The 25,322-nt window shown below is 58.0% G+C and overlaps 8 protein-coding genes across 8 annotated transcripts; 6 read left to right on the forward strand and 2 right to left on the reverse strand.

Annotated features, from left to right (window-relative positions):
• Nucleotides 1-115: 115 nt before the first annotated feature.
• Nucleotides 116-2,095, forward strand: EX895_005382 (uncharacterized protein; the record flags this gene model as incomplete). Its single annotated transcript, XM_029885974.1, has 1 exon — nucleotides 116-2,095. One exon carries the CDS (start codon nucleotides 116-118, stop codon nucleotides 2,093-2,095), a length of 1,980 nt encoding a protein of 659 aa, XP_029737826.1.
• A 1,577-nt stretch (nucleotides 2,096-3,672) lies between these two features.
• EX895_005383 (uncharacterized protein) lies at nucleotides 3,673-6,711 on the forward strand (the record flags this gene model as incomplete). Its single annotated transcript, XM_029885975.1, has 1 exon — nucleotides 3,673-6,711. One exon carries the CDS (start codon nucleotides 3,673-3,675, stop codon nucleotides 6,709-6,711), a length of 3,039 nt encoding a protein of 1,012 aa, XP_029737827.1.
• A 143-nt stretch (nucleotides 6,712-6,854) lies between these two features.
• EX895_005384 (uncharacterized protein) lies at nucleotides 6,855-10,610 on the reverse strand (the record flags this gene model as incomplete). The annotated part of the gene is made up of 1 exon (XM_029885976.1): nucleotides 6,855-10,610. One exon carries the CDS (start codon nucleotides 10,608-10,610, stop codon nucleotides 6,855-6,857), a length of 3,756 nt encoding a protein of 1,251 aa, XP_029737828.1.
• Nucleotides 10,611-11,038: 428 nt separating this feature from the next.
• On the forward strand, nucleotides 11,039-13,240 carry EX895_005385 (uncharacterized protein; the record flags this gene model as incomplete). Its single annotated transcript, XM_029885977.1, has 1 exon — nucleotides 11,039-13,240. The coding sequence occupies one exon, from the start codon at nucleotides 11,039-11,041 to the stop codon at nucleotides 13,238-13,240; it is 2,202 nt and encodes a 733-aa protein (XP_029737829.1).
• Nucleotides 13,241-14,430: 1,190 nt separating this feature from the next.
• EX895_005386 (uncharacterized protein) lies at nucleotides 14,431-15,220 on the forward strand (the record flags this gene model as incomplete). The annotated part of the gene is made up of 2 exons (XM_029885978.1): nucleotides 14,431-14,539; nucleotides 14,619-15,220. 2 exons carry the CDS (start codon nucleotides 14,431-14,433, stop codon nucleotides 15,218-15,220), a joined length of 711 nt encoding a protein of 236 aa, XP_029737830.1.
• Nucleotides 15,221-15,372: 152 nt separating this feature from the next.
• On the reverse strand, nucleotides 15,373-16,714 carry EX895_005387 (uncharacterized protein; the record flags this gene model as incomplete). The annotated part of the gene is made up of 2 exons (XM_029885979.1): nucleotides 15,373-16,531; nucleotides 16,644-16,714. 2 exons carry the CDS (start codon nucleotides 16,712-16,714, stop codon nucleotides 15,373-15,375), a joined length of 1,230 nt encoding a protein of 409 aa, XP_029737831.1.
• Nucleotides 16,715-17,997: 1,283 nt separating this feature from the next.
• Nucleotides 17,998-19,242, forward strand: EX895_005388 (uncharacterized protein; the record flags this gene model as incomplete). Its single annotated transcript, XM_029885980.1, has 1 exon — nucleotides 17,998-19,242. One exon carries the CDS (start codon nucleotides 17,998-18,000, stop codon nucleotides 19,240-19,242), a length of 1,245 nt encoding a protein of 414 aa, XP_029737832.1.
• Nucleotides 19,243-21,141: 1,899 nt separating this feature from the next.
• On the forward strand, nucleotides 21,142-25,209 carry EX895_005389 (uncharacterized protein; the record flags this gene model as incomplete). Its single annotated transcript, XM_029885981.1, has 1 exon — nucleotides 21,142-25,209. The coding sequence occupies one exon, from the start codon at nucleotides 21,142-21,144 to the stop codon at nucleotides 25,207-25,209; it is 4,068 nt and encodes a 1,355-aa protein (XP_029737833.1).
• Between the last annotated feature and the right edge of the window lie 113 nt (nucleotides 25,210-25,322).

A 25,322-nucleotide genomic window follows, 5' to 3' on the forward strand; every position in this document is an offset into this window, starting at 1 on the left:
GTCGCTGGGGAAACTCAACAGACCTTAGACGCCGGCTGCATCTTCTCTACTAACCACCATCCCGCCTCAAGCGAAACGGACTTCAAGGAGCATGTCGCAACAACCACAGACAGCCATGGTGGCCGCAGACAGCACGGATGCAGCCGCTCGTCCGGCCAAGCAAGGTCCACATTTGCCCAAGTATGGATGGCTGCACGAAGCAGCCAAACTCATCATGGGACAGACGCCCAAGGGTTCACGCCCAGCGGCACCGCAACAGCCCGCTCCCGACTCGCAAAATGAAAGGCCTGCCTCTGCAGAGTTGGACAGAGAAGCCGAGACCATCTTCCGCAGGACCGCGCGCTACGGAGGCTCGGATCCGCGCGACCCCCAAGATCGTGCCTACGAACCTGCGTCTGGAGACCAGACCTCCGAGGAAAGCGGCGCCACCACGCGTGTGCCTCCCTCGCCCACACACAACAAGTCCAAGCCTGAGCACCGCAGCAGTCAAGCCGCAAACGACAATGAGTCGGAACAAGGTAGTCCCCGCGGCAACCCGGATGAGTCCAAAGACCCCAACCAGGTCGAGTGGGACGGACCGGACGACCCCGAAAACCCGCAGAACTGGTCGCAGAAGCGAAAATGGGCCATCACGGTGCTCGCCTCGTTCCTCACCATCAACGTCACGTTTGCATCCTCTGCTCCCTCCTCTGCGTCACGGCAGCTGGCGCAAGAATTCCAGATCGGCACCGTCACGGCGACGCTCATCACTTCGCTCTTCTTGGCTGGCTACTGCTTGGGCCCCATCCTATGGTCGACCACCTCCGAGATGGTGGGCCGCAAGATCGTTATGGTCACCGCCATGCTCATGTACGCTCTCTTCATCATCGGACAGGCCGAGGCCAAGAACCCACAGACGCTCTTCATTACTCGCTTCCTCAGTGGCGTCTGCGCAGCAGCCCCTCTCACCATCGCCGGAGGTGTCATCGCCGACATGTGGGATCCCATCGGACGAGGTTTCGCCATGAGTCTTTTCTCATGCGCCGTCTTCATCGGCCCCGTCATGGGCCCCATCGTCGGTGGCTTTGTCACTCAGTCCTATCTCGGCTGGCGATGGGTGTTCTGGGTCATGCTCATCTTCGCGGGCTTCTGCTGGTTGCTGATTTTGCTCTTCTTGCCCGAGACGTTTGCGCCTGTGCTGCTTGCCCGAAAGGCAAGGCGTCTGCGCAGACTCGACCCGCAAGGCAACAAAGACCTGTACGCGCCGCACGAGAAGGACGACTGGTCCATCGGCGGCATTGCCCACCGCACTCTGCTCCGTCCCTTCGAGATCCTGGTCCAGGAACCCATCTTGGTGCTGATCACTGTCTACATTGCGATCGTCTACGGTATCCTCTATGGTCTGTTTGAAGCCGTTCCCGTCATCTTTGAGATGAAGAGGGGCTTCAATCTGGGCGAGTCCGGCCTGATCTTCATCGCTGTCGGCTTGGGAACGACCATCGGCGGGACCATCAACGTCTTCTTTTCGCTTCGCTACCGACAGCTCACGCCCTTCTGGCATGGCATGCCGCCTCCCGAGGAGAGGCTGTGGGGCTCCATGGTGGCTGGTCCCGTTCTCGTGCTCGGCGCGTTCTGGTTGGGCTGGACTGGCAACTACGCCTCCGTGCCCTGGTACGTGCCTGCGTTGTCGTTGATTCCGATCGGCATGAGTTTCACGCTCGTCTTTATTTCTTTGCTCTCCTATATCGTGGATTGCTATACGCTTTATGCTGCATCTGCTCTCGCTGCGAACACCATCGTTCGTTCAGCGGTCGGAGCCGCATTCCCGTTGTTCACGGTGCAACTCTACACCGGGTTAGGCACAAATTGGGCCTCTTCGTTGCTGGGATTCGTCGCTCTGGCCTTGACGCCATTCCCATACATTTTCTACATCTATGGAAGCAAGATTCGCGGTTGGAGCAAGTTTGCGCCCGCCTTTGACCTCAAGGTGCGCAAGGAGCTCGAAAAGGAGGGCAAGCTGCCAGAAGACAGTCTTCACACCACGACAATTTTCAATCGAAATGGACTCAGGGAAGCCAAGGAGGCGGACGCTTCAAAGAAGGATCCTGAGAAGTAGCAGCAACGATACTGAACGCTGCGGATCCCCTCGAGAGGAAATCAGCCCTCACGGTCATAACACCTTCTCAACTGCATTAACGACACCAAAGACACTGCATCATAGACAGACCTCTCGCAACATCCATCCGTTCTAATAATTGTCGATGGAAACATAGAAGGCCCAGCCCGGCGTGTGTCCTCAGTGAAGTGCCATTCTCTGCCAGTATGGAGAAAGGCAAGCGACCATGAGAATGCCTTGCTGATAGCATCAACCGACACAATCTGGTAGTGGCCTGGTCCATGCACACGTGCAGTTCCGCCGACGCTGCGTGGCGACGTCTTCAGGCGGACATGGCACGTGGATGAACGACCTCGACCGAAGGTTCCGGCAGATTCATTTCGGATAAATACATCGATGAGCACCGCCCCAACCCTCGTAGAAGCAAGTTGCTGTAGACGTAACACAGCCATCCCCCCGGTCTACTGGTGTTGATGTGTGGAGTTCAAGGTCAGCGACTGCTGCGATAAATCTCCCATTGGTTTTAGTTTATTGATTTTATTCACATTTCGACGTTTGGACCCTCGCGACCCTCTCACGCTTCTCAGCTGTCAAAAGTGAAAAGGTCTCTCTCTCTATTCATTCTGGGCAGCCTTGCATTGGAGTGCGATTTCTCACTCATCGTCTCTGTCGGCATCTTGAAATATTAAAAAAAAGGTCGACATTGAGGTCGAGCTGGAGCTTGAGCCACTCTTTCTGGCCATGATCCGTGTCCGTCCCTTTTCATCTTGTTACTTCTCGCATCCCCAGCCTCTTTCCTTTGCCCAATCTCGCTGCTCTCATTGCTCCGGTTCAGCTTGAGGTCGTAGCTTTTCGCTCCAGCTTACAACAAAACGACCCTCGCGACTACTTTCGCAAGCAAGGCTCAAAGACCAAGTCTCGATCGCTCTTCGCCTCCGTTGGAATTGGCGACCACGTCGATAGAGAAATCGTGTGATGAATGGAAAGCCTGCACTAGATCGACCTCTGATCACCACTCCGTTCACAGCGCCTCATACCGAGCTTCTCGAACTTACCAATTCCCAGGCTTGTAGCAACTCCAACACGCCGTCCGCAGACCCACCGATCCTCATCTAGGTTCACCTTCATTCGACACTTCATCGCATCGCATCGCATTGCATCGCATCTCACCTGCTCGTCTCTTCGGTGATTACTCGCCCCATCCAAGCTTGGCACAGGTCGACTTTTGGTTTCTTTGCACCGATCTTTCCCACGCTCTACCTTCCCAGTCGGCACTATTTTTCCCATCCCACGGCATGCTCTTCAGGTACTACCGGGTCTTTCATTCGCTCCGGAACAATCCCATCTAATCCGACCTGGCTCAGCTCACTTCTCTCAGCCATCTCATATCAAGACCGCTGCCTGCAAATACATCATTCATCTTTGCACGTACAGCAACATCGGCCTTCTCGCGCACACATCCGCCTTTCGTCGAATCCCGCCTCCGTTGGATCTCTTGGGGCTCATTAATCCCGTCACCTGCCTGCCTAATCGGACGCACGCTTCGTTCTACCCATCACCTCTCCGATACAGATCCAATGTCTGTCACGCCTCCACTGCAGAGCGGCGGCGGCGCATCTCCCGAAGTAGGTGGCCCTACATCTCCCAACAGGTGGGGCACCGTCTCTGGCGGAATGCGCAGTCCCCCACCTGCTCCATCGTCAGGCGCAGGTGTTCGTCGCAATCACACCATCCACGGACCCCGTCATCACGGCAAGCCTCGGTTGGAGAAACACTTTGAACAGCCCGAGGACTTTACATCTGCTTCCACACTCGCGCATGACGCTTCGGCTGGCCAATCAGCGTTGCAATTCGCAACCGCGGCAGGGGACTCGGTGACCTCTAGAGAGGATGCTGCACTCGGTCTCCACGCTTCTCCTTCGACCCGTTCCGACAGCGCAGGCGACTTTGTGTCGTCGCTCACGCCGCTCCAAGCCCTTTACTCGAAATCGAGCGTCTCCCGAAACCTCTCGCTGCCCAACCGTCACTCGACCAAAGTCCCTTCCACCTTGCCCAGTAGCGCTACGCAGGGCCGAAGCAGCCTCTTCAATAGTCTGTCAGCCATCACCGGAGGTTCCGATTTGGACGAGCACGATTGGGAGAAGCTCATCCACTCGAGCAACGCTCTCGGTGATGAGCATCAGCAGGATCCCAACGCGTCCAACAGTCTCTCCCTCCAAACCGGTCGTCCCTGGTCCTCTTCGCTCTTCTCGCACGGTCAGCGTGGTGGTGCTGCCGACTCATCTCACCCTGCATCGCCCATTGCTCGACCCGGTCTCTTTGCGGATGGACATCGCCGCGACAGCAGCGCTAGTGGCGACCTCTTTGACCAGGCTGCACGCACCGATTCGCAAGCCTTGGGCGGCTCCTCCAGCTTCTTACGCCGTCACCAGTCGCTCAACCATCACGCTGGACGTTCAGCAGCGCATCGATTGGACACTCGTTCGGGTGACCTTCTCCACCGTCAGGCGGACGACGTGACTGAGCCACCCATGTCTCCTTACTCTTCGCGAACGGACGCGGCGTTCAGCCCAGCGCGACACACCGCCAGCCTTTCGGCTACACACAGCCCCGTGATGCCCACCGCCTATTCCAAAGCGCCCTGGAACCAGCCGACGCAGGATCCGATCGGATCGCCATCGCGCTTCGCCTCTTCCTTTCCTTCGCAGAACCTTGAGACACCGCCCGTCCGCATGCCCTCCGAGGCCGAGGGCGCTTCGTCCTTGCTCGCCGACGTCGGTACGCAACTGTCCGGTCTCGACCTCTCGGGTTCGTCTGCACTTGCTGCAGAGGAAGGGAAGGATGCTGGCCACTCGATGCTTTCGAATCCGTCGGCCCCTAGCAATGCTGCTGATGGCCGGCCCTTGAGTGGCAGCAGGAAGCTGCCTCAGCTCGTGACGAATCGAGATGCACTGCAGCGTAATCAGCGCAGCAACGGCGCTTCTGGTCCCATCTCTGCCGCCGCCTATGTACCGCCCATTGGCCACGCTCACAGTCGGCATCAATCCAACGACCCTTCTTCAGCTCAATGCTTTGACGCTGATATGGCGCAGCGCTTCGGGCCCTTTACGGCGGCACCTGCTGGCGGCTGGCTAGACAAGGATGCCGTTGCTGGCCGCTTCGATGCTGGTCAGCCGGCGAGAGGCGCGGGGCCCGACTCGCAGCCTTGGATGCAGCAGCAGCCGCAACACGCTGGTGCTTATCCCGCCGGCATCGATCCGAACGTCATGGCGCTCAGCATGGCGCTGGCACAGGAGCAGCAGCGCAACGCCGTCCTTCAAGCCCAGCTCGGAGCGCGCAGCAGCAGCAGTGCTGGCGGACTGCACGATCCTCATCTGTTCGGTATGCAGCCGATCGATCTCCACGGAGGCATGCAGTCGATTGGACAACAGCTGCGAGGCGGTGCGGCGATGCCAGCTTCTCCGCCGATGGGTGCCATGGGCCACCTTCCCTCGCGCGGCCAACCCTTCCCCATGCAACAGCAGTCTGCACCGGCCTTCCGACCTCCGATGCAGGCACAGGTTCCGTCGCCACGACCGCCGGCTGGTGGCGTCTTTACCAGCGTAGACGCCGAAGGTGTTCCCGCAGCTACGCCCGTCGACCCGACATCGCTGGCGCTGCAGAAAGGCTACAACCCAGCGCCGGGAACGTTTGACCTCGCACCCGTCAATGCGCGCTTCTTCGTCATCAAGTCGTACACTGAAGACGATGTGCACAAGTCGCTCAAGTACGAGATCTGGGCCTCTACGGACAAAGGTAACCAGCGGCTCGACAAGGCATTCCGGGACAGCGCACACGACGGGCCCATCTACCTCTTCTACTCGGTCAACGCCTCGGGCCACTTTTGCGGCATGGCGCAGATGCTGACGCCGCTCGACTATGCCACGTCGAGCAACGTGTGGGCGCAGGACGGCAAGTGGAAGGGCACGTTCAAGGTGCGCTGGATCTATGTCAAGGATTTGCCGAACAACCAGCTTCGGCACATTCGGCTGACGAACACGCCCGAGTGCAAACCGGTAACGCAGTCGCGCGACACGCAGGAGCTGACGCCCGAGGCGGGGCGCGAGGTGTTGCGCATCATGGCCGCGTACAGTGCCAAGACGAGTCTGTTGCAGGACTTCAACTTTTACGAGATGCAGGCGAGGGGGGTGGGTGTGCAGCCGTCGGCGCGGCCGCTGCCGTCCAGCAGCCCTGCGGTCGGCTTGGGTGGCTTACTGCCCAGAAACAGCCCGCAGCCCAGTGCCTCGCCAGCGCTCGGATTCGCCTTTCCCACCAGTCCGGATCTCGGCTTTGCACATCATTCCGGCACCGGCGCAACTCCCTCGCCCAACAGCGGCGCCCGGCGTACACAGCTCACCGCCACCACCACAGCTTCCGCCTCCGCCGGTACAGCAGGCACACCGCAGAGACCCCACGGCATGTCCGGCCTCGGTCTCGCGCCAAGCCCGAGGCCCAATGTCGAGCTGAACAATACCCTCAGGGGCGATGACAAGAACGGCGATGCGGGCGCAGCAGGTGCACTGCCAGACGCGGTTTCGGCTGCACAGGTCGCCGGCCTGGCGCCTTCGGCTTTCTGATCCCTTTGGACGCTTGAGAACTGTATTTCATCGCATCGCACAGCATGTAGGCTCAACCGTTGATGATCTGTACGGCAGTGTTGTAACGTTGTTTGGTTGCTGCTGACACAGTCAGGTCGCGGTTTGTGATTGTGTGAGAAAAGCTAGTAAATAGGGAAGTTCGGGTCTTTCTCGCGGCTGTAGGCGCGCAGGCCGCCGATGAGATCCGACACCTCGATCGCGGTGATCGCCTGCATCCGCTCCTTGTCCGCTGAGCCGTTCTCCTTCTCTTCCATCTGTAGCGGGTGCGCGGGCTGCATTGCCTGCTGTCGCGCGACCGACTCGCTGAGCACCTTCTGGTGCTCCAACAGCGCGCTCACGGCGAGCTGCGAATCGTTGCCTCTCTTGCACACCACCAGTATGTGGGAGGGCGCCGGACGCTGCGCCTCGCGAATCTTGTCCCACACCTGTGCTGGGTTTTTGAGCAGTGTTTGGATCGGAACGTTCATCGATCCGTCCAGGTTGGCGATTCCGAACTCGACGGTCGGACGGACGTCGATGACCAGGGTGTTGGGCTGCATCGACTTGACCGCGGTCCTCGGCAGATCGGCCCGCGTTGCGCTGGCGACATTGAGACCGCAGAACGAGGCATAATCTTCCTGCTCGAGGTCTGTGATCATCGCCTCGGCCACTTGTGCTGGGTCGCCGCACGACCGACAGCTCGCAGTCCGACGCGGGCGGATCTTGACACACCGGAACGGCGTCGACGAGAGCGGCGACACGAGCGTCAGCGTCGGCGGCGTATCCTCCCCGATCCCAGCTAGTATCTTGACCGCCTCGAGCGCCTGCATCGTCCCCACGAGCCCCGTCACCCCACCGAGCACCCCGCCGTCCTCGCAGTTGGTCACCTCATCCGGTTGCGGCGCCTTCGGGAACAGACACCGATAGCACGGCCCGCGAACCACCCCCCCTTTCCCCGCTGCGACAGCCTTGGGTCCGCCAAACTCCGCCCGGATCCGCTTGTGCAGCACCACGAGCTGGCCATCATACCCCTGCGCTGCCCCGCTGACGACCTGCAAGCCTTCGAGTACCGCCGCGTCCGAAATCAGATACCGCGTCAACGGGTTGTCGGTGCAGTCGAGCACGAGATCGTGGCCCCGCATCACCGAGCGCGCATTGCCGGCGCTGATCGCTTCCGAGAGCGCGACGGCGGTGATGTACGGATTGATCTGCCTGACCGCTTGCGCTGCAGAGACGGCCTTGTGCATGCCGACAGTCGCGTCGCTGTGCAGGATCTGGCGTGCCAGGTTGGAGGGTTCGACGACGTCGTGGTCGAGGATCGAGATCTGGCCAACGCCGGCAGCGGCAAGGTACTGAATAGCAGGGCAGCCGAGTCCGCCTGCTCCCACCACCAGCACTTTGGCTTTGCGGAGACGCAGCTGCGCAGGCAGGCCAAAGTCGGGCAGGATCATTTGCCGGCCGTACCGTGCGTACTCGGCAAGCGACATGGGCAGGGACGGGTGCGCACCTGGACCCGGGCCGTTGCCGACAGTCTGTGCAACCGCCGATTGCGTCTTTGCCAGGCGCTGTTTTCCTTCATTCGGCTTGTGGTCCTGTGGCTTGACAGCGTCCTTGATTGTCTGCGATGCCGATTCGACCCGCTTCGGAGCGGAAGCTGGCAGTGTGGCAGGATCGAACTCGGTTGCCGTGCCATCCAGCACATCCCGAATGTGCTTGAGCGCAGTGAAGCTCATGAGCGTGTTGAGATCGCTCTGCTCGAGCTCGTCAGATCGCTGTTCGCCAACGCTCGCACTCCGATCGAGCCAATTCTGCTCCAATACCTCGATGCAGGCTGAGAGGGCCGAGCCGATCGCCTTGTTGGCGGTGACCAGCTTCGATAGCTGGCTGGCTACGTCTGCGCTCGAATTGTGGGCCGATTCGGGTACGGACTGTGCGGCCTCGACGATCGACGGCCTAGACCTGCCTTTCCCCATAGCTGCATGCCCAACGGTGGCCGGCGAGGGGCCTCCTCGCACATTGGCTTGCTCGTTGAAAGCCTGTTCGAATCCAGAAGGAAAGCCGGACGTCTCCGCTTTGGTCGAGCTATAAGCGCCTGTGACGCCAGCAGCAGCAGCAGCCGCGACCGTTCTCGACACGTTCGCCAGCGCGCTATTCAAAGTCTGCGGAAGCTCCGCTCGTTCGTACCAGCCTTTAGCCAGGTCGCCGATTCCTTCAGGAAGGTAAGAGGATGGATTGATGCCAAAGGCTCGAGGTGCGCCGGTATCAGCGTTCGTAGCAGGCGCGCGCGAGACGCCCAGAGGATCCTCGCCTGAAGCGGGCGTCTGCCAGCGTCTGCCGTCCGCTTTCCTGACCACCGGTTCTTGTGGAAGACGAGCCCACGGCGAGGCTCTGTTGGCCGTACCCGACGCCGTCCTTCCGACTGTGGCGTACTTTTGCGAGCTGAATCGCTGCGAGGGCGAGTTGGCTGCCGGTCGCTGGGGCGAAGCAGCTTGAGCCGAATCGTCGGTGGGACGCACTTGGATTCCCAACAGATCCCGGTTCTGCATGGCGATGGCTACACCTGTGCTGGGATTCTGTCCACGATCCCGCATCAAGATGGCTTGCTTGACCAAGAGGCTCGGTTGGACCTGTGCCTCCGTGGGGTATCGCAGCAGACTGTGCAAGGCGAAGGTATGATCACCGGCAAGAAGCTGATTGCGAATCCGGAGGAGCATAGCGATGCAGATGTAGTCGATCAGATCGAGGGAGCTAGCAGAGGCAAAGAGGCCGTCCCAGATGGCTATTGCATCGTCCAAGGCAAACTCGCGCGTAAAGATCATGCGGATCCATCGGAGGCAAAAGATCTGAGGTTCGATGCTGAGGCTCTCGAGGTGTTGAGCCAGGGCTGGATCGATCTGACGTAGGAGCTCGAGGATGTGTTCGCACTTCACAACGATGGGGAGCGGACGACGTGGGGTCTTCTCCGCCTCGCGGCTGCTGAGTGACGGTCTGGCTGCGCGAGATGGAGAAGTGGAAGATGGAGACGGGCTCGAAGCAGTGTCGGCAGGGGTATCGCGCCAAGCGTACCACGTCTTTGCGCTCTGCATCAAGACGCAGAAGAGCGCATAGACATCATGCTCGACAAAGGCGTCTGCGAGCGCGTGCTCGAATGGCGCCTCGGCCGCAACTTGGCGACCAGGATACGACAGCGCAGGTAAGGACCCATCCGTTCTGACTTTCCAAAGCACGGCTGCGAGCTCGTGCATACCCTGTCGATAGCCTACGTCTTCATTTTGCAGACTCCACAGGAACAGAATGTTGGTCAAGGATTGCTGGACGCGAGTATGGCGGAAGACTTCGAGGTCAGGAAAGGTCCTTTCTACGTCTTGAAGGATGATACGTCGAATCTCCAACGTCGAGTAGTATGTCCTCCAAGGATTTGAGTCGTCGAGACTGAGCGGGTTGTTGACAGAAAGGTCGTGTACGACGTCGCGGCTTGTGTGTGAGGCTATACTGCCAGACGAGGAGGAGGAAGCTGGGGTGTCGATGGTAGTATGTGTGCCATCAAAGCCGACCTCGGGTGGGTAATTGCCATCGGGAGCGCGGAGCAGACGGCAGCGCAGCTCATTGTATGCTTCTCTTTCGCTATTCAAGACGGCTTCCCAAGAGGAAGGGATGGTGGAGAGGTGGTCGGTAAGAAGCAGCTTCCATTGAAGCCAGCGCAGAGAAGCATCGCCGTCGCGAGCAATCTTACCCTCAGTACCTCGACTCCGGAGCGCTTCTGACGAGGATGAGGTGCTGCCTCTGAAGAGCGAGGCCCACTTGAGACTCGGTGATGCATCAATAGTGCTTGCCGTCGGTGTGGACTGCCTTCGACGTGCAGGAACCGCCGATAGCGGGGCGGCGAGAGGATCGCTCATCCTGTTGCAGTCGATGCGTACCTGCCGAGCATTCGTTCGCTGCTGGGTTATGACCTGGCTGCAGCTACGCCTGACGGTGCGATTGAAAGCGTAGATCCACGATCTGCTCTTTGTACTCGATGGCACCGATGCTGAATGTACGAGATGTATATGGACACAAAGCGTTCGAGAGTCTGTGCTTTCCAAGGCTGTTAGGGAAAAGCTCGGGCCAGCCAAAAAAAGTGGAGCTGCACCCTGTTTTTTTTTTTGTTCTGTCACGCGGCGCGTTGCAACTCTGGAGACCAACACGACATCGGCAAGATCCGATGGGACCGTCTCCCGAGTCTTTTGCCTCTTCTCCATAGCATACATCCTTGGACCACAGGCCACAAGGCCCTCTTGACCACCATGATCGCACTCTCCGATACGCAAATGTGGGACTTGTGACAATGACAGGCGACATAAGGACTGCTCACAACGGCGCGGAGGTTCCGAACCGCGACAAGAGACAGAGGATCCGAGCTGGTTCCATCGCTCTCTCGTCGGGATCACCGCATACGGGCAACCTGCAGTGGTCGGAGCTCGGTCAAGCGCTGGTAGTGACGGATGACTACATAGTCATTTTATCCCCATTGACCGGACTGCATCCAACGCTGGCAGCGCAGAGCCGCACGCAAGACGTCGAGTGCCACCCTGATTGGAACGATCGCTTCCCGCATTCAGTCACCGAGATCAACGTCAAGACGTTCCTCGACAACCAAAGCACCAAACGACGCAGAACGCTGCTCGAGTCCGACCACTCGGCCGTCGATCCTCGCTTTCAGAACGTCCAATGGAGCTCGGCGTGCTGGTCCAAGCCTGGCTTGGGTCCGCACGCAAGCTGCCTCATCCTCGCCACCACCTCGGAGCTCGACCTTTTCGTGCTTGGTGCACCCTTCAATGCCTGGACCGGCGAATGGAAGCTGCTACAGGTGATTAGCCTGGACCTCATTGCTGAAGTTACGGAAGCCGATGCTGCACGCTCGTCTGGCGAAAAGGAAGTCTTTTCTCAATCACGCGCACTGCTCCGCAAAATGCAAATGTCCACAGAAGTGACCTGTGCTTCGTTTGTCGACCTGGCTGGACCTAGTCGTGGCAACGCGGAGTCGGATCACTCACCTACTTACGTGATCGCTGGTTTAAGGTCGGGCTACATTGGCGTCTGGAACTGCGAGCCCATCACAGGCGACTGTTTCTTTGTCCAAGCTGTATCCGCAAGCAGCACAAGCATCGAAAAGTTCACACTCTCTTCTGATGTTGGTGAATGCCAGACAGGCCTGCTGGCGAGGATAGCTGTTAAACACGCAGACGGCGTCATATTGTACGGCTTGTATGCCACTGATGGGTCCGCGCAGGTGCGGCTCGAGACGGTCTCACCTATCCACTCCGAACGCGGCATGATCACCGCCTGGTGCTGGCTAAAGGACAAACTCGTTTATGCAACCATCAGCAGAGTTCACGTTTACCATTGCACTACAGAGCAAACCAGAACTTTCTCAGTGGGCACGGGGCCGTTCGACAGCCTCGATCCCTTTTCGCCCGTCATCGACATTCGTCCGAGCTCGGATGCAAGTTCGGAGGTCAAAGTCGTCCTCCTCGACCTACGCGAGTACACCATCTCCTTGTCGCCACCAGACGAAGCTGACCCAGAACCCGAGGCGGTGGAGCCAACCCTCCCGCCTACGCTCACAGGGTATTCACCGATGACCGAACGCCTTCAACGCAAGCACAATGATCTTCAAGCCTTCTTGGGCTATGCCGTCGAGCCTAGCTCCCGTCTTTCCTCTGCCTCCCTTGTGGGAGCAGTTCGTACCGACCAGAAAGTCGCCTTTCTGGGCTACAACTCTTCGGATGCGCTGTGCTATCAGTTGGAAGTCGTACGCAGCGGCAGCGTGGTCGCTGCATCGCTGCTCGACGAAGCATTGGAAAGCACCGCATCGGGCACGCCGCCCTATCTAACCTCGCGGATCGTTCTCTCTCTAATGTACACGTCCAAACAACAAAATAAGCTTCGCGATCAACTCGTCTCGGCAATCGAGGACAAGTGGACGGCTTTGGCTACTGTTTCGGCCGACTCACACCATCCCCAGCAGCAGCTCCTCTATCTGTTGGCCATCCGACTGCAAGAGTCAGCGTCGGACTCGTCAGCACCGTTTAGCACTTTGATCAGCTTGTATCGAGAAAGCGTGTTGCGCAACTGGCTTCGACGCTGGCTGGCAGACCTTACCCGGCTTCAGAAGGCAGGTCAAGCGACGGTTCAAGATGGAAAGACGCTTTCGATGCTCTCAGCCGCCAGCCGCCTGCTCCCTCGTGCAAACGTTGAGGCGACCGCACCATCCGTGAAAACCGACGAGCAGTGCGCTGCTTGTAATACGCAACTGGTGCTCACGTGGAACGAGCAGCATCGATACTTTGGGTGGGCAAAGTGTCAAAAGGGACATGTCTGGCCTCGCTGCTCGCTCAGTCTGGAGACCATATCGGATCGCGAAGTGCGCGTGTGTATCGGGTGCTGGGCCAAGGCCATCCTGCCAGACGAGTGCGAGAGCTCTCGGCTGTTGGACATGCTTCAGTCCAACTGTCTGTATTGTGGCAGTCATTGGATCGTTCGTTGAGAAATTTGATCATATTCGAATGGTGCTCGTGGACGTCCCACACTGATGCCGTTCGTTCGTCATCCACGCTGTGAATCGTCTTGCGCTGTGAGAGTCGCTGCTGCCAAGGGTGCACGTTCCAGGAGGCGAAGTTGAGACACTTCGGGAGTCGGAGCCTCGTTTGCGTAGGCGAGCACCAAGCTAGACGGGCTTTGCGCAACTCGATGTGGACTAGTCCTCAACGTGCAGTTATTCCCCATGGTGATCACGGGAAGCGAAATCGGGGCGAGTGGGGGTCGGGGGGTTCGACGTGGGCGTGGACGCTGGGTGCTCTGCGAACGTGGATCAAGCACTTCCGAACGTCGGCTCGTTGTCAAGCCGTGCGGCGTCTCAAACGGGCAGAGCGGCAACGTTTGCCGCCGGCGCCAACAGGCAGCGGAGACTGAAAGGCAACGCTAGGCTGCGGAAGATCTGCATCCGCATTCGCTTAACGCTGAATTCCCGTCACCATTTCCAGCCTTGAACTCCTTGTGAGAGAAGAGTCTCTAATCGAGTGTCTGAGTCGTGTTACGCAGTTTCTTACTGTGCACGAACGGTCTCCTGTTCTGCTGTTGTTGCCTCGTGAATGTGAGCTACTCGTCATGATGCGTCGCTTGAGCATGGTTGTCAACTCTGGCGTGCATACGTCGCAGAGTTAGACAGCATCTTGGCCGAGGCCCAACGGCAGCCTTGATACCGCCTCGTTTGCTCACTTTGCTTTCAGATTGATACACGGACACGGCCTGCATAATCACGTTGACTCTCGCAATACATTACATCATCAGTGTGGATTCAGTCTGCGCCAGAGGAAAGAGCGATCAAGGTTTGCGCCACTCTCGTCTCTGAGCAACGCTTCGGAAACGATTCGGCTGTGAGCAGAGTTCGGCTACGTCGTTGGGAGCTTGCTAGCCTCGGCTTTCTGCCCTCTCTCTATAAGCGACGTCCGTCTTCCGACTTCTTCGTATGCGCATCGTCGAGGAGAGGGTCTCCTGGAGCACTCGTGTTCCGCCCTGGGTTTGATCAGGACCTCCATCAAGTACGTACACTGCGTGAGTCAGTGCCATGCTCTTTGCAGAAAAGAAGGTATAAGTATCCAGGTCTTGCTCTAACTGTCTCACCCGTCATCTATCCCCACGACGACTCGTCTCACACGCTCAACCCGAACGCTCAACATGAAGTTCTCCGGAGTCGCCATTGTCGGCACGCTCGCCGCGCTCGCGTCTGTCTCTCGATCCGCCCCGCTCGAGAAACGGGTTTCGGGCGTTCCTGGTTTTGACATCTGTACGTTCGCAAGTGATCCTGCGACAGTATTCCGTTCGTAATGATCGCATACTAACATCCTTTAATGTTCTTGCCACAGCCGGATACCAGCCCAACCCGAACTACAGCAGCGATGTTGCCAACGGTGCCAAGTTCGTGGTCATCAAGGCGACCGAGGGCACGACGTACAAGAACCCGGACTTTTCGTCGCAGTACAACGGCGCTACCAACGCCGGCCTCATCCGGGGCGGGTACCACTTCGCGCACCCGGACAAGTCGAGCGGCGCGACGCAGGCCAAATTCTTCCTCGCCAACGGCGGAGGCTGGTCCAACGATGGACGCACCCTTCCCGGCGCCTTGGACTTGGAAAGTTCGAGCGGATCAGCAACGTGTTACGGCCTCTCCCAGAGCAGTATGGTCAGCTGGATCAAGGACTTTGGAAACACGTACCACGCCAGCACGGGACGGTACCCGACGCTGTATTGCAGCTCAGGGTGGTGGAATCAGTGCGTTGATTCGAGCGCTTTCGCCAGCGACTATGCGCTTTGGATCGCAAACTACGGCGTGAGCAGTCCCAAGATCGCAAACGGCTTTTCTTATTATACGTTCTGGCAGTATGCCGACTCTGGGAAGTTTGATGGCGATCAGGACGTCTTTAACGGAAGCTACGACAACCTCAAGAAGTTCGCCACCGGCGGTTAAATTTGTTTCACTTACAACTGGTTGTAACACCTCTTGATTCCAGAACGCCACACGAAATTGAGCAATTTGAAGACTACATCTACGTTGCAAGAGGAAAAAAAAGGCACAAAACTGGAGAAGACTACACAAATCGTAGAAGTGAGGCAGCGCAATCAGCTCTGAGCACACTGGATATTGCTTGCGCCCTGACCATCCTCATCGTCGTCGTCCATGCCAGGGTGGGCACCGGCGCCGTTGGGCCTGGCGTTGCGAGCCTCTCGCTCATCGAGGTCGTCCATCTGGACATCTTCGACATCGACCTCCTTCTTGGTCTTGGGAAGGGCTTTGCGTGGTGGGAGAGCCTTCTCGAGCAAGGGGATGTTCTCGACATCGATGGTTTCGGGGAAAGCGACGCGAAGGTTGACGTAGAGATCACCGAGCTCGTGGTGTCGGTAGCTGGGCATACCCTGACCACGGAGCACCTTGACATCGCCGGGCTTGATGACCTCGCCGGCGGGGATCTCGACCGAGAGGGCGTGGTCGTCGAGGTGCTCAATGATGATCTTGCCACCGGCAAGCGCTGTGAGGAGATCGACCTCGACGTCGATGAAGAGGTCGTTCTTTCTGCGCTTGAAGCGCGGGTGCGGCTTCTCGTCGATCACAATCACCACATCGCCTGGGATGGTGTTGGGAGCCTGGTCGGCCTCTTCCTTAAACGTGATCTGCTGGCCATCCTCCATACCCTTGTCGATGCGCACTTCGAGCACCTTGCGCTCCTGGTTGATCTTCTTACCGTTGCACTCCTTGCAGCGGTCCTTGGCGTTGATGATCTCACCCTGGCCTTGGCACTCGGGACAGGTCTGCTGCATCTGCTGCACCATGGGACCGAGCTGGCGGAGGACGACCTTGATACCCTGACCGTTGCATCCACCGCACGTCTTGACGGCGCCTTCCTTGCCACCGCGGCCGTCGCACTTTTTGCAGATGACGTGTTTCTGGAGAGCGAGCTTGGTGACCTTGCCGACGTAGAGCTCCTCCAGCGAGACCTTGACACGGTGGACGAGGTCCTTGCCCTTGCGAGGACCGCGAGGACGTCCGCCTCCACCGCCGAAGAAACCACCGCCACCGCCACCAAAGAGCTGGGAGAAGAGGTCCTGGGGGTCCATGCCACCGCTCATTCCTCCGCCTTCAAGACCCTGCTCGCCAAATCGGTCATAGAGGTCGCGCTTCTCGGGATCGGAGAGAATTTCGTATGCTGCAGTGATGGACTTGAATTTTTCGGGGTCACCACCCTTGTCTGGGTGCTCCTTCAATGCCTTCTTTCGGTAGGACCTGCGAGGTGTGCGTAGGAGTGATTCGGGATGGGACACAGAGAGTACAGATCGTCAGCACTGGCCTGCGCCACGGGAACTGGCTGAGCAAGGGAAGTAAATAGGATACTTACTTTTTGAGCTCCGCCTCGGAAGCGGTGGGCGTGACCTCGAGGAGGTCGTAGAACTTTGTCTCCTTAACCATGGTGAAGATGGGGTATGCAGGTAGGAGGAGATGGATATGCTGCTAGCTAAGTTACCAAGACTGGAACGAACTAGAGTCGAGACTGAAAGCGAATAGATATGATCGCTCTGTGATGAGAGTGACCGCCGAGTGAGCCCTGGAGAGCGGATAGGAGGGTCGTCAAGGAGGCGGGATGAATGCGACTGAATCGATGACAGCGCTTTTGGTTAAGTTGAAGACAGGTATACGACGAAAGACGAAGGAATGCGCTCGTTCGCTGTGAGGATGATGGTGAGAAGTAGAGGTGCAAACAAATTGATAATCGCCAGCGACTCGTTGAACCGGAAAAAAAGTGTTGGAGCGGTAACGCAGCGAGAGTCGAGCGACACTCACCAAGTCACACCGCTGCCGAGAGAAGAAGCGCAGCAAGCGGTTTCAAATTTCGTAACTGGCCCAGCACTCACTGGGCCGCACAACCAGAAGTTCTGAAATTCGACACTTTTTCCATAAAAATTGAATCTACGTAAAGCCCGAGCGATATCCTGAAGCCAGCAGCACTTCACTCCGTAAGCACCGAGGTGTGAATCCTGCTGACGACGCTCATGTGGGGCATTGTATTGAGGCTCAGTTCACAGCTTTGACAAGAATCGAGCTTCGACGTGCACTTCTAGTCTAATCTGGAACTCAAAGGGGCGCGATGAAGCTCTCCACTCGCTGTGTGGCTGTCATTGCCAGTAACCGACCTTCCAAGGCCTTCCATCGCGTCACACTGGCCTTTTCCAGCGCTTTCTTTTTGTCCGAGATCCATTCATCGAGCTCCTCCTAATTTTACCAGCCCGATTCCGATCTGGTAGTGCCGAATTTAACAAAGGTCAAAGTTTCCCTTCCACGTCTCCAAGTTCAAATTTCGCGTTCCGCTGCAGCCGAAGCTTGTTGGTCTCTCAAACCCGCACTTTTCTTCTGGAAGCCGCTGTCATTCGCTCGGACCCCTCGAAGTCGCTGTACAACCACCGCAACCATCCCCTCTCCGCCCAGACCCTACTTTTGGACCTGCTTTCGTTCGGTCTGCAACGCCTCGACTCGAATAAGTGTCTTCACGTGCTTCTAAGAACTCGCTGGCTTCATCCTTGTGCGTAGCCCACCCGCTTCATTTCGACACGTAGGCTTCTTCTCAGCATCGCATCTTGAGGACACGCTCTTGAAAGGCCAGCCCTCCCATCGAGAATCCGGCACTTTTTCCGAGAAGACCACTACCGCCTCACACCCATCGTCTAGTAGCGTCACCGTCGACGTATATCACAATCATGTCGAACGATAGAGATCTTTTCGTTGCCTACGGCGTGCTCATGGCTGGCGCCGTCGCTCCCATCTACTTTGGCTCCTTCGCGTCTCTCAAAACGCCCAAGACGACTCGAGACCTGCTCAAAGCGGCCAAAAAGAAGCGAACTTCGGCAAGAGACGCGGATCAGTCCGGCTCTGACACGGACTCGGATTCGGATTCGGAAGACGACGAAGACGCTCTGGACAAAGTCACGTCGTCCGATGCCATGTGGTTCCCCATCATGGGCTCGGCTGTGCTGCTTGGACTATTCCTCATCTTCAAGTACCTCAACAAAAAGTACGTTAACCTGTTGCTTAGCTTCTACTTTGGATTCGTGGGCTGCCTCGCTCTCAGCCAGGCACTTGTTTCCACTACACGCTCCATCGTGGGTCGCGAACTGTGGAAGAAGCTGCCCAACTTCCGACTGCATCTGGATCAGCGTGGACAGGGTCGTATCTTCAAGCTCTCTTTCACCACCGTTGACGTGGCTCTGGTCGCGGTCTCTGCTATGCTAGTTGGAGTATACCTGGTGACCAAGAACTGGATCATTAGCAACTTGCTCGCCCTCTCCTTGTCGCTCAACGCCATTGCCCTCATGTCGCTCGACTCCTTCCGCACCGGTGCCATCATGCTCGGAGGCCTGTTTGTGTACGACATCTTTTGGGTGTTTGCTACGCCCGTCATGGTCTCGGTCGCGCGCAACTTTGATGCGCCCATCAAGATCGTGTGGCCCAAAAACATCCTCGAGGCCTTGTTGGCGCTGCAAGCACGAAAGCCGCTCCCCAAGCTGCAATTCACCATGCTTGGTTTGGGCGACATTGTGATCCCTGGTATCTTTGTCGCGCTGGCACTGCGATATGACCAGCTCGTGGCGAGCGAGGCAAAGCCGTCGGCGAGCTTCACCAAGAAGAACACGCGCTTCGACAAGCCCTACTTCAAAGCTACGCTGGCTGCTTACGTGGGCGGGCTGGCGACTACAATGGGCGTGATGCACTTCTTCAAGGCTGCTCAACCGGCGCTGCTCTACCTGAGCCCTGCCTGCACCGGTGCTGTGTTTTTGACCGCTGCTCTTCGCGGCGAGTTCAAGAAGGTCTGGAACTGGACCGATGGCGAGGAGGAGGACAAAGACAAGGAGCAAGAGAAGAAGAAGAAAGACGGCGAGAACGGCAAGGCATCAAAGTCTGCTACCAGACGATCCAGTCGTCGGTCCTCGGTAAAGAACGAGTGAGCAGAAGGGCTACATAAAGATTCATCTGATGTAGTTACAATGCAGAGAGCATCGCCTCCTTCAACGATCAGTCCTATGCATGGACTGGAAGAGCGATGCTCAGCATCACAATAGGAGACGAACAGGCGTGAGACTATCGTTCTGTCGGGCCTGTCTCATTTCATTTCCCAGCATGGGGTCTTGCTTCTTTGTGGTTGTGAGTCTACGTTAGATTCGAAGTGGGTGAGACGCCGCCGAGCTTGAGTGCCGTTCAAGCGATTGACTTGTGCGGTCGTGACCGTTCGAATCTACTCTGTGGTCCGCCCGTACATCTTCCGATGGAGGAGTCGACTAGTCACGGTGCAATGTAGCGCAACACCCAATTGGTGGTTACAGCACGGCGTGTCGTTGAAGGCCAAGCTGAAGCAGCTGCAAGGCACACGAATCGAATCGCAAGCGATCTGCCGAGTGACAGGCGTGTATGTTCGATTTGTGAACCCTCAAAGTTGGAAAGGAAAATTCCCCGAACTTGCGACCGAGATTCCTACCCACACCCCCCTCCAAGCCACTGTCCTCTCGAATACGTGTAGGAAAGCCTCCGAGAGGAAGCCGGTCCATACCGCCGGAGATTACCCGAAGAAGCGCCTCTCTGACCCCCCATTCCAGTTGGACCTTGTGCTCTCGCCAAGCAAGGTTCTTAGCGGCTATTTAGACATACACACTGCTTGTCGTCCTCGTGACCTCTCTGCAATTTTGCTGACCAGTTGCTCTCTCCCGAGCAATCTGCCTCTCAAGCCCATTCGATGGTCGGCTAGAGATGAGCAACGTCGCAAAGTGGTGAGGACGCCTTGTCTTGGTATGCAATGTCGGTCAATAAAGCGGCAAAGGGAGGGCGTAGTGCTGCCAGCTCGATCCGTCCCCGGTATTGCGCGTCCAGCAAATACAGTTGTACAGCGCCGCATGAATTCGCCGAGTGGGATGGGACAGCATTCACCACAAGGTCAGGACAGTGGCCAGACCGCGTCGGAGGAGGACACAGCTGCAGAAGCGCGTGTGCTTTGTTTGAATGATGCCGTCACACAGTTTTGAGTGAGCAAAGAAAGGGCTTGTCGGCTGGCTACTTGATCAGAGTTAAATAATTTTCGCTTGGCGTTTCTAATTTGCATCGCGTCCTGCAGGTCACAAAAAAAGAAAAAAGGATTTCAATAAAAAGAAAATTTGGATGTGACGGACGGTTCGTGCTCTGTGGCCAAGCTCGGAGTCTGAGCTCGGCGAAAGGAAATGATGATGTCTAAGCCACACCACTCTCGACCCTGTTGCTCGACTTCGGTAGATTCAGCTTACTGTAAGTCCAACTGTGCCAGCTCCTTTGCAAAGCCATTCCGTTCAGATTGATTCCGAATCGTGTGTAGTCCTGTACCACCGGATCCCTTGTCTACGGCCTTGGTACTCGTAGCGGCAAAGGTGCTGCGAAGCGCGGTAGTAGCTGCTAGTCATCGGCCTGCAGTAGACTACGCGGCAGTCCCCTCCCGATCTTCCGTCCTCGAACCACACGCTTCCACACCGCCTTCGCCTCTTTCCTCTTCCTCGTCATCACCGCCATCACCATCTTCTTCACGATCCGCCCCGCCCCGCGCTCGCCCGTTTCCGTCAGGGTCCCACACACCACTCTACCTTGACTTGCAAGTTTGGACGTGCTTGGCAACGGTCTATTGCTCAGCTGGCGAACTGCATCGACACTGCCCCTTTACGGCACAGCATAGCACAGCACAGCGCCTTCTTTCTCACGGCACAGCACGACTGCCAAGCTGGGCACAACACACAGGGTCATGCTGTGAGATACCGCTTCGTACATCGGCAGTCTCGTTATAAGGTCGCTCGTGCCTTCTCCGCTTTCCCCCACACCACGTCTGCCTCACCATGTCGGCCTACTCTCCAGGAGTGAGCTCCTCGGGCGGAGCCTACTCGCCCGGCGTCTCCTCCGGCTCTGGCTCCAGCGGTAGCTGCTCCGGCTCGTGTTTCGATCCCGACCAGCTCAAGTATCAGTATCTGCAGGGCTACTTCAATGCACACATGCTTCCGCCTTCCTCTTACCGCTATGTCTACCTGCTATGGTTCGTGACCATCCTAGTATGCCTCGTTCTTGGCACTTTCCACATGATCGGCGTCGGCGATAGGTCCTACATTGGCGCCAAATGGAAGCGATGGGCAACAAAGAACCGCGTCTACAAGCTCGGAAAGCGCCTCGACATCCACGGCAACCTCATCCAAAAGGACAGCAAAGGCTTCGCCCGTGCCTATGCACCTCTTGCCCAACGCCGCATCTTCACCTTTCCCAGCTTTGGACGCATCGTTCTCCTCTTCTTCATGCTGGCTGTGCCCATCGTTTTAACACTCGTCGGCGCAGACTTTATCGGGCCCAACGTCAGCGTCTTTGACTTTTCTCAAAGCTGGCCATCCCAGACCACCAACATGGCCGGCCTCTCTCGTCGATCCCAACACACGCTGCACAAGCGCGTACAGTGGGGCCAGGGCTCCTATCCTCGAGTCACCACCTATCCGCCTTATCTCACGCTGCCCTATCGGACCTGGTGGACATCCGGCGACCGTACCGGTGACATCACCATGGGCTTGGTTCCCATCGTCCTCATCATGGCGCTCAAGCAGGTACCTTTTGCTCTGCTTTCGACGCGCTTCTTTGGCGGCTACTCTTTCGATCGACTTTCCTTCCTTCACAAGTGGGGAGGCAGGATCATCTGGCTCTTTGGCACCGCGCATCTTGTGACATGGTGCATTCAGCTCAACAAGGACACACGTATCGGCGAGCCTGTCTGGTCCTTTGTCTTCATGTGGACCAAGTTCCGATGGGGCTGGGTCTCGTACGGCTTTCTCACCGCCATGATTGTTCTCTCCATTGGCCCCATCCGCAATCGCTTCTACGAATGGTTCTACGTTGCTCATGTTGTCACCGTCGCCGGCTTCATGATCACTGCCATGCTCCACCACCCTCCGCTCGCAAAGTGGATGTACATCCCGCTCGCATGGTGGGTCGCAGAGCGTCTCTCTAGGGCGCTCAAGGTTGCCTGGATCAACGGTCTCGGCTTTGCTGGGCGCAAACCTCAATTTGCCCTGGCGCCAAAGCCCCAGATGCCGCATTCTCATTCCGCCACCTGGTCCGAAGCGCCACAGCGCTACCCGCGCCGGCCGTCAGCGCCCCCTCTGCACCAGCAGCGCAGCTCCAACTACCACAGTCAATTTTTTGGCCCGCATCAGCAGCACATGGGCCATGACCGGGGTTTCAGCTCTCACGGCCCCGCCAGCAGACCCACTACGGCTTTTGACGGTTCGACGCGGGGCCACGATACCATTGCGAGCTCCTCTTCCTCGCACAAGCAGGCGCCTCAATCGCGCCTCAGCTCCGAGTACGAGCACACGCTTGTCAACTCCATCCCAGACACGGAAGCTCGCAAGTTGTCGAGTCCTCCTGTGAGCGACTGCCCGGGCGAGCTATTGACCGCCCACCCTCTGGACGGACGCAAAGATTCCAGCACCGATTGCAAAGTCAATGGCCTGGAGAGGAGAGCGACACGCGCCAGTGCTCGATACGATCCAGTCAACGACCTCATCCAAGACTACATCCCTTCTCGGCTGTCCAATTACGACGTATACCCGCCGCCCCCCACAGAAGCGCTGCCGCCACTGCCACAACAGTACGCACAGTACGCAAAGCAACCGAGTGCCGACGCAAAGTACTCGCTCCAAGATCCTGCCGAATCTCGACCACCGCCTCCAGCACCACCATCAGCGTTTTCGCCGCCGCAAGAGGGCCCATGGCGCAGCGAATCCTCGGCAGCGCTGTCGGCGAGGCCATCCACCATGTTCAGCCTCACGTCTAGCGCAGTGCCACGTCAGCTCAAGCCGCGTCCCGCCATGTCTTCGGACGTGGCTGCCGTCATCCGCCCGGGCTTTGCCTTCGTCCAGATGCTGCCTGGAAAGACGCTGAGACTGACGCTGCGAACGCCCAACAAAGTGTCGTGGAAGCCAGGGCAGTGGGTCTACCTCAACATCCCTAGCGTCCGCTTTTGGGAGTCGCATCCCTTCACCATTGCCTCTGCGCACGATGCCGATTTCCCCGTCGCCACCGAATTTGTCGATGCCGACGCCGAGAAGGGGCTGGCTCATGCGCAAAAGGTCAAGGGAGAGGAACGCACCATGGTCTTGCTCGTTCGATGCCGACGTGGCTTCACACGTCAGCTTTGGAACTTTGTCACCAAGAAGCGGCAGATGCAGATCCAAGCCGCTGCCGACGCTCAGCACGGCACAGGCATGTATGGCATGCCCGACACAGCAATGGTGCCAGCGCTCGGCAAGGATACCACGGGCGTGCACATCCGTGCCATTGTCGATGGTCCGTACGGCTCTGCGGACCGAACGCATTGGGGGATCCACTCTACCGTCGTCATCGTCTGCGGTGGGTCCGGTGTCAGCTTTGGCATGTCCATTCTCGAGCACTTGTGCGCATGCATTGCGGGTGCCATGAAGTTCGGCAAGGGTGGCAAGGGAGGAAAGAAGTTCCTGACGCAGAGGGTTCGCTTCGTGTGGATCATGCGCGAGTTTTCGCATCTGCAGTGGATTGCAGCTGCGCTCCGCAGATGCATAGAAATGGTGCCTCCCGAGCATCTGCAGGTCGACTTGTTTGTGACGCACTTCAACCACCATTCAGCGTTGCCGGGTCCACCGAGAAGCGAATACGGCGGCGGCGGACGGAGCCAGGATTTTGGTTCGTACAAGTCCGAGTTTGGCGGTGCATCCAGCTACGACAGCCGGCACGCCCACACGCTGTCGAGCGGAGACGCGATCTACTCGAGGGCTGCTCGGTTCACAGAAGGCCCCGAGCAGGACGAGTATGACATTACAGCTTATGACCTGACCCACTTCGACGGCGAGGACCAGAGTGCGCCGACAGCCATGGAAGAGGAGATGAATAAGCGCATTCGCTCGGAGGGCAAGTTGCGCCGTGCCAAGACGCGACGCAACACGATCAAGCGCAAAGGTGGACGAGGCGCCAAGCAGGCCGATGTGGAGGTGAATCACGATGAGCAGGTGATGGAGTCGCAGCGGGCCATGTACGAGGAGCGTCATGGACTTGGCGGGCCGCAGCAGCCGTATGAGCCAGAGCGGCGACCCTTGGATGGACCTTGGCCATCGGAGTATGGACGAAGCGGGCCGGATGCAGCAGCTTACTACCCGCGGCTACAGCATGCGCCACTCGAGCAGGATCTGGGTGATGCCAGGGGTCGGACTTTCAGCGGAAATGGGTTGGAAGGGACGGCATGGTCACCTGAGCGAGGGGACGGAACTCGACCTCGCCTGCTCGGCGACGCTGAAAGCAGCAGACAATTCTCGCCGCCCAACTCAGCCGGTCTGCTGCTGCCGCACAGTGCCGCCGCGGTGGATGCGAATTTGGGCCCGTTGTCTGCCTATATTTCGCCGAGTCCATCTCGACGGGGGTCGTCGCACACCGAACTGTTGCCGCCTCCGTCTTTCGGCGCGGCTTCTGGTGCCAGCACTCCGCGTTTGTCGCCGTCACCGCTCGCGACGCCGTGCGGCAGCGAGTACCCGCTGCGCCCCGACGTAGAAACTGGTAATGGCTCAACGCTCAACCTGCTCAACACGGCCGTTCCGCCAGCCACCTCGCCCAAATCCCCGCTCGACGATGCACCGATCGACTTGGACGCGGAAGAAGATCTGGATCTGCGCGTCATCGCCGAACTCGCTCAGCCGGGCCATCCTAAGCTGGATCGCATCATCCGGCAAGAGGTTGAGGCGAGCCAAGGCAGGACGCTTGTTGCAGGCTGCGGTCCCAAGTCGCTCGATATCGTGTTGAGGAGCATTGTTAGCAAGCAGATCGATCCGAAGAAGGTGAGGCACGGCGATACGAGAGGCATTGTTAATGTTGTTAGCGAATGCTTCGAGTGGGGCGGTTGAGGAGGCGGCCATTTGTTTGTACTTCATTCGATTAGCCATCGGACAATCTCTCACATGACACAACCTTCGCGCTCGACGGATACCGGTGCTGAGATCGTGTTTGTTTCCTTTGC

This window comes from Sporisorium graminicola, chromosome SGRAM_6, assembly GCF_005498985.1.
Source record: "Sporisorium graminicola strain CBS 10092 chromosome SGRAM_6, whole genome shotgun sequence".
Taxonomy (NCBI): domain Eukaryota; kingdom Fungi; phylum Basidiomycota; class Ustilaginomycetes; order Ustilaginales; family Ustilaginaceae; genus Sporisorium; species Sporisorium graminicola.